This window comes from Stegostoma tigrinum, chromosome 3 (genome assembly GCF_030684315.1).
Source record: "Stegostoma tigrinum isolate sSteTig4 chromosome 3, sSteTig4.hap1, whole genome shotgun sequence".
NCBI lineage: Eukaryota > Metazoa > Chordata > Chondrichthyes > Orectolobiformes > Stegostomatidae > Stegostoma > Stegostoma tigrinum.
Genome location: NC_081356.1, coordinates 38,604,278 through 38,616,547, shown reverse-complemented (window position 1 = coordinate 38,616,547; position 12,270 = coordinate 38,604,278). Strand labels below are relative to the sequence as shown.

General features: G+C 38.7%; 1 protein-coding gene across 1 annotated transcript; it reads right to left on the bottom strand.

Annotated features, from left to right (window-relative positions):
* Positions 1 to 4,178: 4,178 nt before the first annotated feature.
* On the bottom strand, positions 4,179 to 11,556 carry chrna6 (cholinergic receptor, nicotinic, alpha 6). Its single transcript, XM_048525023.2, has 6 exons — positions 11,331 to 11,556; positions 11,028 to 11,167; positions 10,867 to 10,911; positions 9,903 to 10,012; positions 8,799 to 9,801; positions 4,179 to 4,962 (listed from the first exon to the last, which is right to left on the bottom strand). The coding sequence occupies exons 1-6, from the start codon at positions 11,389 to 11,391 to the stop codon at positions 4,840 to 4,842; spliced, it is 1,482 nt and encodes a 493-aa protein (XP_048380980.1). The 5' UTR covers positions 11,392 to 11,556; the 3' UTR covers positions 4,179 to 4,839.
* Between the last annotated feature and the right edge of the window lie 714 nt (positions 11,557 to 12,270).

The window sequence follows — 12,270 nt, the reverse complement described above, 5'->3', positions numbered from 1 at the left end:
TACAAAAACTGTCCTAGAGTTCTCAGCCATTTGATCAATGACATTTCTGCATTTACATCTGAAATGCAGACATTCAGTTTACCCAATAATGTCTTTAATCTGTGGTCTCTATTTTGTGTAATGTGCTTTGAAGCACTGATGTTTCATTGTTATCAGTTGAACTTTCTTTTTCTTTATTTGTTCGTGGGACATGGGCATCACTGGCTAGGCAGCATTTGCTGCCCATCTGCATACTTAGACACACTACTTATTACACTAATTGCCCAGAGAGCATTTAAGAGGCAACCACATTGCTGTGGTTCTGGAGTCACATATAGGCCACACCAGGTAAGGATGGCAGTTTCCTTCCCTAAAGGACATTAGTGAACCAGATGGTTTCTTTAACAATCAGCAATGCATTCATGGTTATCAGTAGACTCTTAATATCCAATCTTCTTTTTACTGAATTCAAACTCTTGTCCACAGAACATTTCCTGGGTCTCTGGATTAACGTTGAAGTATTAAAAGGCCATGGCCTCCCCTTAAATGTGGCTTTGTTAATCTCTGACTTTGTCTTGAGCTCTGATATAATGTGTTGTTCTACGCATTTTTGGTAGTATACAATTAAGTCTGAGTGAGCAAGGTTGTTATACAGACAAAAGCAAAAGCTACAAAACAATTATATGACAGTCTAAAGCGAGATTTATGTGCATCCTTTAAAAATATAATTCTTAGTGTAGGCTACCTAGTACCAGGTTAGATGTGAGTTAAAATATAGGTAAAAGAAATTATTGAAACTAATGATAGATCATTACTGATGTGGAAGTCTGCATGAAATAATGAATTATTTCCATTGATATAAAATGTGTTACTATGTTCTTCCAGTGAATTCTTCATGGAAATGCTTGTTAAGCATGCTAACTATTTCCGTTTGTTTTCAATAATAGATGTTTTAATGCTCAAATGAACTACTCAGTGCTGAAGTGATTATGAATTTACTAGGATGTTGCCTGGTATGGAGGGAAAGTCTTATGAGGAAAGGCTGAGGGACTTGATGCTGTTTTCGTTAGAGAGAAGAAGGTTAAGAGGTGACTTAATAGAGACATACAAGATGATCAGAGGATTAGATGGGGTGGATAGTGAGAGCCTTTTTCCTCAGATGGTGATGACTAGCATGAGGGGTCATAGCTTTAAATTGAGTGGTGATAGATATAGGACAGATGTCAGAGATAGGTTCTTTACTCAGAGAGTAATAAGGTCGTGGAATGCCCTGCCTGCAACAGTAGTAGACTTGCCAACTTTAAGGGCATTTAAATGGTCATTGGATAAACATATGGTTGATAACGGAATAGTGTAGGTTAGATGTGCTTCAGATTGGTTTCACAGGTTGGTACAACATTGAGGGTGGAAGGGCCTGTACTATGCTGTAATGTTATATGTTCTATGAATTTTGGCACGTAGATTCACTAAATGATTAAAATATAGACCAGTTTAACAAATTAGAATCAATGCATTTTTGACAGTTTGTTTGTCTAATGGTTTATTCCTTTTGTTCTGAGGGCCTTTATTTCCACATGCATGTGATTAAAATAATTTATTAATTTTCAAATGTATTTCCATTGGCAGCATATCACATTACTAACTGTTCGGATTCATAGTTTATAAAATTATTTATCTTCAAGATTTACAACATTAACATTTTTGAAAGTCATAGATAATACAAATTTCATGAAGAAACATCAGCCTAAATCACATTTTCTAATTGTTGCTTGGGTTCCCATGTCTTCAGTCCAATAGCATTGTTTTTACATTATGCGTATTTAGTCTGTCAGCATAGTGACCTTTTTACTCAATCCAAAAGGAGAATTTATCAGCACACTCAACTGTGTGGCTTTAATAATATGTATATCCTTTAGAAGCTGCAGGGTAGCAGAATCCTAACTTTGAATTATTCATAATAATCCAGAGGAGGGATAAATCAAAATGATTTGTTTATTGTCATTTAGTATTCAGCTTTTCCACTACAATGCAATACAGCACAGGCTTAGTGGGCCAAAGGGCCTGTTTTTGTGCTGTATTGTATAGTGGAAAAGCTGAAGCACAGGAATAGGCCCACACTAAGCCTGTGCTGATTCCCAATCTCTATTTCGACCCACTACTTATTGCCCATACACAGTCTATATCCCTCTGTTTGCTTCCCTTTCATGTGTCTATCAAGATACATCTTAAACACAGCTAATGTGCCCACTTCCACCACCTACATTGGCAGTGCCTTCCAGGCACTGACCATCCTCTGTGTGAAAAATGTTCCCCATACTTCCCCCTAAACTTTCCCCCTCTCATTTTGACTCTGTGCCCTTTTGTAAATGACCTTGTCATCCTGGGAAAAAGCCTCTGACTATCCACCCCATTTATGTCTCTTATAATTTTGTAGACCTTTATCAGGTCACCCTTCAGCCTCTGTCTTCCCAGTGAAAATAATCTAAGTTTATCCAACCTTTCCTCATAGCTAAAACCCTTCAGATCAGGTAACATCCTGGTAAATCCTCTCTGCACCCTCTCCAAAGCATCCATGTCCTTCTGTAATGTGGTGACAAGAAGTACATGCAATATTCCAAATGTGGTCTGATTAAAGGTTTATAGAGCTGTAATATAACTTGCCAACTTTTAGAACACCTTTTGTCAACTAAAAAATATTTAAGATTCATAGCCACCAAAGTACATAATAATCGGTATAACATGGAAGCTCTTCTTTGATTTTGAAAAATTTTGAGACAACTTGAGGATGTAAAAAAAATTATTACATATGAGGCACTCACTCCCTTTATGAGCAACTCATGGCATTTGTTTTGTTATGTGCTGCCCTGCTTAAAAATGAAGTCATTCTCTGACAAACGTAGAAACCAAAGGTACTGTCCAGTCTAGATCAAGTATGTCAAAGTTTTGCAGTTGGCTGATCTCAGCCAGCTGTTGTAGGAGGGAAAACAATTAGATTTCCCTGAACTGTTTACGTGTTCAACAATTCAGGTGGAAGTGTATATGTGTCAAGTAGGACTGATTTGATTGTGTCCTTTACAGAATCTAATTGCCTATAGAACCCCATTGTCCACATGCCAACATAAAGAATGGGCAACATCTAGCAGACCTTCTGGTTCTCACACAGAGTCATGCCCTCATGGTGATTGCAGAGGAGGGGGAAACGTTTGCAGATCAATTTGTGAAAACCAAGCAGACTAGCTTACATTTGTATCAGAGATAGTAGGAACTGTGGATGCTGGAGAATCTGAGATAACAAGGTATGGAGCTAGATGAACACAGCAGGCCAAGCAGCATCTTAGAAGCAGGAAAGCTGATGTTTCGGGGCTAGGCCATTCATCAGAAATGGGGGAGGGGAAGACGGTTAGGTCCAACTAGTCCACACCAACCATATTCCCAAGGCAAACTAGTCTGATTTGCTTATGTATCACTCCGGGCCTTTCCTATTCAGGTACTTGCCCAAATGTATTGTAAATGTGACTGTACCTGCATCCACCACTTCCTCCAGCCATTTATTCCACATGTAAACCACTCTCTGTCTAGGAGGATTGTCCCTCATGTACCATTTAAAATTTTCACCCCCCACCTTGGAGGTGTGGGCCCTACGTTTGAGCTCCCCCACCCCAGGGAGAAGAACTTTTCTGTTCACCTTATCTATGCCCCTCATGATTTTATAAACCTTTAAAAGGTCATTCCTCAACCTCATATGCTCCATTGAAAAAATCTCAGCCTATTTTTTTAACTCAAACCCTCCATTCCCTGCACATGCTGGTAAATTGCTTCTGAATCCTCTTCTTTTACATGGAAACTGTACTCCAGAAGAGGCCTCACCAATGTCCTGTACAACGTCAACATAACATCCCAACTCCTAGACTCAAAGGTCTGAGCAATGAAGGCAAGAGTGCTAAATGCTTTCTTAACCATCCTATCTACCTATGACACAATTTTTAAAGAACTATGTATCTGAACCCCTAGGTCTGGGTCCATCCCTGCCTCTTTAACTTGTCTGTCTCCTCTCTACCTACCTTCTCCTCTATCCATCTTCGATCTTCCTCCCCCTTTCTCCCTATTTATTTCAGAACCCTCTTCCCCTCCCCCATTTCTGATGAAGGGTCTAGGCCCGAAACATCAGCTTTTATGCCCCTAAGGTGCTGCTTGGCCTGCTGTGTTCATCCACCTTTTTATCTCTAGCTTACATTTGTATTTCAGATCTGAAACATTCAATGTGGATAAAATAAAAATATTATAATGGCTGGAACTAATATTGTCATCCATTTATTTCAGTAGCAGTGATTTTTAACCGTCTGTATTTTTAGCTGTTGCATGTTCATTTTCTTCCTTAATTGTATTATTTCACAATTTTAAAATTACCTGATGCTCTCATCAATTTGCAGAAAGATACTGAACAATTACAATAAAAAGACAGTCATTAAGGTAATGAGAGCTACAAGAAGGATAACATCTACAATATGTTTTCTGATATAGTCTGAAACATTAAAGGATACATTTTTAATAAGTAATACATTTTATCATGACATCATTCATAATATAGGAGATTCGTCCATGGCCTATTGGCATTCTAATACAGAACAGTGAAAAGTGATTTATGGTTTTACACATAAGAGGTCACAGAATTATTATTTTGCCAACAGCTAACAAATTCATGGTATAAAAGACAAAAATTTCAATGGAACAGTTTTTCATTTTTCATTCCCATGCTATGTTTGATTATCTGTATGTTCTGGTGTGACAGATGGCCCTGGTGTTATGTACACTGAATCTTAACACCGACGATTTTCACTGGTTTGAAATAAGACACCAGATTTACTCTGCAGCCATCAGTGGCTGTAAAAACAATCCTGCAGTTCCCAGTATACAAACTAAAACAAATATCCACAGGAATATTCGGTCAATTACCATCGCTACATATTTCCAATCATCTTCCACCTGCAAAACATGAACAGAGCACAGTAATGTTAACCCACTTATTAGAAATATGCTTAATTAATAGCCAAACCCATCCCTCCATGAAACTCTGATTTTAAAAATAAAAGATATCAAGCAGAAAAGTTATTTCAGAAGTGTAAGAAACAAAAGGAGCAAAATTCAAAGTGAGCATTTTTATGTAGTTTTATTATTGATGATAACCTGAGTTGCCTGAATATTTATGTCCAATGAATTACCCTTCAACATTCTCCAAGATATGGTATAATCTTGATGCTGATACATGGCATTAAATAAGCAAATTAGTGATCCGAAATCACAAAGTATTTTAATGTATAGTCATTGTTGTAATATTGAGAAATTTAGCCAGACCCCACAAGCAACTATGAGATGAATGGCCAGAATGTTTTCTGGGGTGATTAAGAGAAAAATATTGGCTTGGACACCAGGAGAATTCCCTTGATTTTCACTGAATAGGACATTTCCACCTAAAAGGGTCGATGTAGCATAAGGTTGACATTGCCCCTGAAAGATGCTACTGTTAAGGGTGCATAACTCTCTCAGTACAGTACAGAGAGTATCAGGCTATACTTACCTTTGCAACACTACTACCAAAAACATACTATTTCTGTTCATTTAGCAAATACACAGGAACCTAGGAACAGATTGAGGCAATTTAACCTAATGACATATTCCCCCATTCAAAAAGTTTGTGGCTGATCTGTGAACTAATTCCATTCACCTGCCTTTGACCAATTCTATGAGTCTCCAGAATGTCACCTGAATTTCTGGATTAATAGTATACTGAAAATACCGCTGGTGTCCCTATCACTATATAGGAACACAGAGAACACAGTAGATCTGTCGCTTAACTCCATAAATCTGCCTTTGGTGCATATCCCTTAATACTTTCGCTTAACAAAAAAAATCTCAGATTTAAAACTAACAACAATCTAGTAATTTGTAAAGAGAATTCCAAACTCTACCACCCTTTGTGTCTAGAAATGCTTCCTAATATTTTCTTGCAAGTTCTGGGCTTAAGTTTTAGACTATACCCACTAGTTCTAGAATCCCTAACTAGAGGAAATAGTTTACACCTATCTCATCTTTCTTTGTTAATGTCTTGAAGACCGATCAGATCACCCTGTTAACCTTGTTAACTCTAGAGAAAACAGGCCTAATTTATATAATCTGTCCTCACAGCGTAATCCCTGAAGTCTAGGCATTAATCATGTAAACCTACGCTGTACTTCCTCCTAGAGAAACTAGAAAAGAAACAGTAGGATTAAGACCGAAAGACCACTGAAAGACCTTACTTAGCTAATCAAGATAATGTTACAGTTTAAAGTTGGCTTTCCACACTGTAGTTCAGACTGTAAACTGAATCAAGATAATGATTTGCCCTGAAACAACATGTGTAGCAGAACTCCAGTGCTACTTTTAAATGATTGTGAGTGTAATTACATCGTAAATGTTTTAGAAACAGGATTTAATCTGTTCAGTGGATGCAAGAGCCCCATCAATCCCTCCATGTTGACTCTGAAACACTTCTTATTCAGTTCCTTGCTGTAAAGTTGTTGCTTGTAAGTTGATTTTTGCAAATTGACCTGTTTGCATAGCTCTGACTGAAACAGATTCAATTGATTGGTTTTGCTATCTTTTGCTCAATCAGCCTCTGTCATCATGCCATTGTTGCATTCAACTTCAAAATGCAAATCTATTGAATCAAATAAATAAGTTCATCTCTCTATTTAGACCAATGTTCATAAAGAATTAATAGTAAGTTCCTATGGACTGTTGAGAATCAGATAAACCTTGAGGTTAATATTATATACGTAAGAAAGAACACTAAACTTGCCTACATTTTCTTTTCTATTTTAAGTCCAAGTATTCTGCAGTATTACTATTATCTTACTAAAAATATGCACACAAGTTCCCTTACTTCTGCAGATTTTATATTGCTTTGTCCTGAAAACTGGTGGGCTTGACTCAGTGGCATATTCTCACTTTAGAAAGTAGGTGCTTGGATTCAATGTTCACTCCACCACCTTATGGGCATAATCCAAGCTGGCATGTCAATACAGTGCTGCAATTTACAAAGTACCTTAAACATTGATTGAGAGGCTTTATACCCTGCTTTATGGGGTCTCAACCCCTGTATGCTCTGTAAAGTGGACACAACAATCCCAACAGCACTAGTTGAAGTCGAGCAATAGGGATGCCCCACCATTATTTAGCCCTCAACAAATATCATTTATCTGATCATTCACTCTATCTGAGAGTTGTTGCAATGCATAAATTGCTGCTGTGTTTCCCTACTTTAAAGCAGTGATTACACTTCAAAGGTGATTGATTGTCCATAAGGTACTTCAGAATCTTCTAAAATCATGTAAGGCACTACCCAAATATATGCTTTTTCAGCATTTACAGCAAATGTGTAAATATGATCAAAGTTAAATGTACAAACATTTTTGCAAGAAACAAGAGCAGGCCTCTTGGTTCTTTAAGCTTGTTCTGCTGTTCAGTAAGATCATGGCTGATCTGATTTCAACCTCAGCTCTACATTCCTACATTCTCCTGATAATCTTGCATCCCCTCACTTATCAAGAATCTAAATTCATCTGAATATGGTTAGAATTAGTCCCAATAATGGGCCAACATATGTATATAACTAGAATGTTGCTTTTTTGGTGATTTTAAAGAAATAAGTTGACCTTACTATATTTTGCGAAAAGAGCAAACAACATTAACTCTACAGGTGGTGGGTTTCTTCTATTTAATCAGTACATTGTAAGAACAGGACACTGACATTAGCACTTATAGAAACAAACAAGAATGATCTGATTTGGTGATGAGATTTTCCAAGAATTTAAATAGATGGATATATTACCTGCAAATCATAAAAGTATAAAGTAAATATGCATTAAAAACGATATAAAGATATAAATACAGAGGAGCATTGAAGATGTTTGGAAATGGAGTTAATTTCTCAGTGCTTGTATGAGATGTCTCAGAAGTAAAACAGCACTAGATTATGGATACTTATGTGGATTTTAATTTGATTTTTCGGCTTGGCACAGATTGCAATTGACCAAGATTGTATTTCTATTATCCATGAAGAATACTAAAGTTACTTACTGCTTCGTAGCATGAATGTAATACATACTACTGAGTTTTGTTTTACAAATGGAAGTTCATTCCTTCTGCCACTGATTGAATTTTGCGTGGGAAGCAATTGTAGGAACTTCCTTTTGGAAAAACACAGAATAGGGATGTTACTGGCACTTCCGATGAGAATAACATAAACTGGGGGTTTTGGGGACCAAACATGGTCTGTGCTATTGATTTTCCTGCCTGGGTATAGGCTCTGAAAAGAGCATAAGTAAGATTCACAGGATGATACCAGAGCTTAGAGGTTGTAACTGTCAAGAAAGATTTAATCGGCCATTTGTTTTTAACCTGAGGGAAGAAAAGGTTTATTGTAACCTGATAGAGCATCTAGAACATTATGAAGGGCTTGTCAGAGAAAACGTGAGGAGAAACCAAAACTAGCTGTTATAAATATAATTACGCATTATTGAATTCATTAGGAAATGCAGGAGAAACCTCTTTATCCAGTAAGGGTTTAAAATAGGAACATGATACCGCAAGCAATTGAGACAAATAGTGTAGATTAATTGAGGATGAACCAATTGGGCCATATGTCTGATTATTTTGCTGCTAATTTCATGTCCACTAATTTGCATAAAAGAAACAAAGCAGTGTGGCTGCTGAAGCAACGCAATTTATTGCTTATTTCTTGGCCATCCAGCCGAGAAATAATTCCGATGTCCACTTACCTCTCTGGCAGCATTCTGGCTCCTTGTGTTTTCTGCAATGTACTTGACATTCTCTATGGCCTGACGGATTTCAGGAGAAAGGAGTGAGACACCTAACAGAGTCTCGAGTGACTGTGGGCTGATGTGCCTGGAAAAGTTATAGGAAGCATCGTCACTGGGCTGTTTGCAGTGCTGGCATGGGAATTTTGGCTGGTCTTTGTTAATCTTGAAGTCACTATGTTCCATATAGCTGGTGCAATTTGTTTGGGGGCACTTAGCTTTCTTTTGTCTGCTCCTAGCGTTTTCAGCTTGCTTTTCATTTAAAGGCCTTTTCATCAACATCACTCTGGGTAAGAAGTGCAGGAAGACTCTCTGCACCCATCCTGGCATAATGTGAGTAGTTGGAGTTCGATAGTGGACATTTAGAACAAATACAGTTATAACAATGGACAGAGTGACAAAGATCATTGTAAATAAAAGGTATTCACCAATCAGAGGAATCACCAATGAGGTAGAAGGGATGGTTTCAGTGATAACCAACAAAAATACTGTCAAGGAGAGGAGGACTGATATACACAAAGTGACTTTCTCGCCACAGTCAGAGGGTAGGTAAAAAACTAGCACGGTCAGAAAGGATATCAATAGGCAAGGGATGATTAGGTTGATTGTGTAGAACAAGGGGAGTCTTCGTATGTAGAATGAGTAAGTGATGTCCACATAAATTGCTTCACAACAATTATACTTAATATCATGTTTATATCCAGGAGCATCAATGATCTCCCATTCGCCACTCTCCCAAAAATCTTTCAAGTTTACTTTGGACCCAATGATGGCAAGGTCAATTTTGGCTTTGTCATAGGTCCAGGATCCAAATTTCATCGAACAGTTCTGATAGTCAAAAGGAAAATAGGTGATGTCCATTGGACAGGAACTTTTAAAAATGGCAGGAGGCATCCAAGTAATAGTTCCATCATATTTGAGTAATGCTTTTGTTTTGTCCTCAACTTGGAAATCTCCCACAGCACTGCAAAGGAGAAGGGTCCAAAAGTGGTTAATGTATCAATAAAATATCTGCAGACATAGATTAAAGCATTGAGACTGCTTTACTGGTCATGTGAAACTCACTTGTTGTACAGCACAATGTCTGGTTTCCATATGTGGTCAGAAGGCACTCTAATAGATTCAATCCCATCATAGTCTGCTGGGTTCCATCGCAGTTTGTAATCATTCCAGATCTGTTGAAAATAACAAGATGAATTCGAAATATAGCATTCATTTTAAAGAAAGTTGTTTGATCAACAACAATGTATTTTTGAGGCAAGACTTACTATAAGCTTATTGGAGTGCTTGAATGGTGGATTTATAGTCATCAAGCTACAAAGAGACCTTTCATCACAATTGTCATCAGTTCAAAAGATTAACTTTCTCAGAGATGCTGCCATATCTGTAAGGTAGTTCCAGTGCTTTCTGGTTTCTATTATTTCAGGTTTACAGGACCTGCAGTATTTTGCCTTTGTAGTAAAATATTCTGGCTATCTGAATGTAACCTTGAGCACAGAAGGAGGCTATTTAGCCGATTGTGGATATAGCGGCTCTTTCTTTGGTCACCAGAAATAGTGCAACTCCCCTGCTCTTTTTCCACTACTGGGCATGTTTTTACACGGAAACATCCTTACCCCCGATGATGCAAGTTCAACGAGCTGAATGGCCTACTGCTGCCACTTTGAAACAGTCAAGTCATAAAGAGTGCAATATCCCACTGAAACACAGCTGGTGAGACACAGGTGAGACTTTAGCTAACACAGAGTTTAAGTCAGGCCCAAAGAACTAGGTTTTCTGTTGCAACTGTTTTAGATGCAAATTGTAAAGTGTCATCTGTCGGTCTGTGTGATCAAAATGGGGTGCGATGAATTAAGGGCTAGGGATTCCACCTCCCAGAGAGTCGAGGTTATCGAATAGTTAAGACTGATGTGGTTCACTTTACTGAGAAACTAGTTTAGATGAACGTACATGTGCCCGAGACAGATGTTGCAAGATGTTGTATTTGCATATCACGGGTAGCATTGCTTATGTATAGTGCACCACTTACATGTCGCAGCCAAAGATTAGTTTCCATGATCTGGTTGACCTCGTCCTACCAAAAAAAAGGGACGCAAACAAAGTGGATTACACTTTAGAACAGAACTGTCCATAACGCACACATGCCATTAAGTTCTGATACAAAGCTCACTCCTAGTCTTTATCCCTTACCACTCTGATCAGCTGTGAGATGGAGATCTCGAACTGTACAGTCACCGGGTTAGACACATTCTCAACCGGCCTGATGTACTGATTATATCGGCGGAAAATCTTCCGGAACAGCCTATCCTCCGCTTTGGAGGAAGAGCAACCTTAACATACACACATATACAGAAACCGAAATATTACAAGGAGTGCAGAATATAAATTGCAATACATCTTCTTTAAATCTGCAAACAATATCAACATTTTATGCAATAATCTCTTATTTTACTTCTGATCAATCTGCAAACTATATTTTTATTGTGCCCTTACCCTGCATAAATAGAGGCAAAACAATGAGGATTAATGGATGCGGTTTCCCAACAGTTGTCATCTGTGCGGAAACAACTGTATATGATGCAAGTCAACAATCGCTCAAGGTAGTTCTGCTCGGGAGAGACCTTCACACGGACTTTCCAGCTGCATGCAGACGGGGGCACAAGCTCCAGGCTGCGCTCTCTCCTTTAGGTTTGAGTCCAGCATTGGGCTCCTCGCCTTCTGTCAGTCACCCTCAAACTACTCCGCCCCCTGCTCTCCCAGTGTTAGTGCAGTACGAGCCGCGGGGCTGAAAGATACGCCCCCGGGGAAGAACTCCGTATACACACACGTACTCTGCCAGGATTGAATTACTCTAAAATTTTCAAGAAGAATTGCTGAACCCACTCCATATGTTTCAGAATTTCTTGCAATCTGGAAGTTGGTCGACCCTGAAAAATTCCCATTCCATCAATATCAATTGCATTCGAAAACTTGGCCACTTAGGTAGCGAGTGTGGCTGGCGGTGCTAAGTAACCTACATGGTCCAGCACGTTGGAGCACCACCACTGAGCAGTGCGGAAGAGGAAAGGTAAGGCAGTCCATTCTTTCACCACCTTCCGCCTTGGTCGCCACACTTCACTTAAAGACCCCAGAAAGACACAGGTCTGCAGTTCATTCAGTTGTTCTACAGAAAGCAACAAACCTATTCTATGAGATAGCAAGAACTGTTGATGCTGGAGTCAGAGATAACAAAGTGTGGAGCTGGAGGAACACAGCAGGTTAGGCAGCATCAGAGGAGCAGTAAAGCTGACGTTTCGGGTCGGGACCCTTCTACTGCCTATTCTATCTCTGTTTCTCTTTTGCAGGTTGAGAATTTTCATGTAGCCAGAGAGGGCAAAGTATCGTTTTGGTGGGCTCTGGGGGAAGGCGGTAAAGGAGGTGGTGGTTTTAAAAC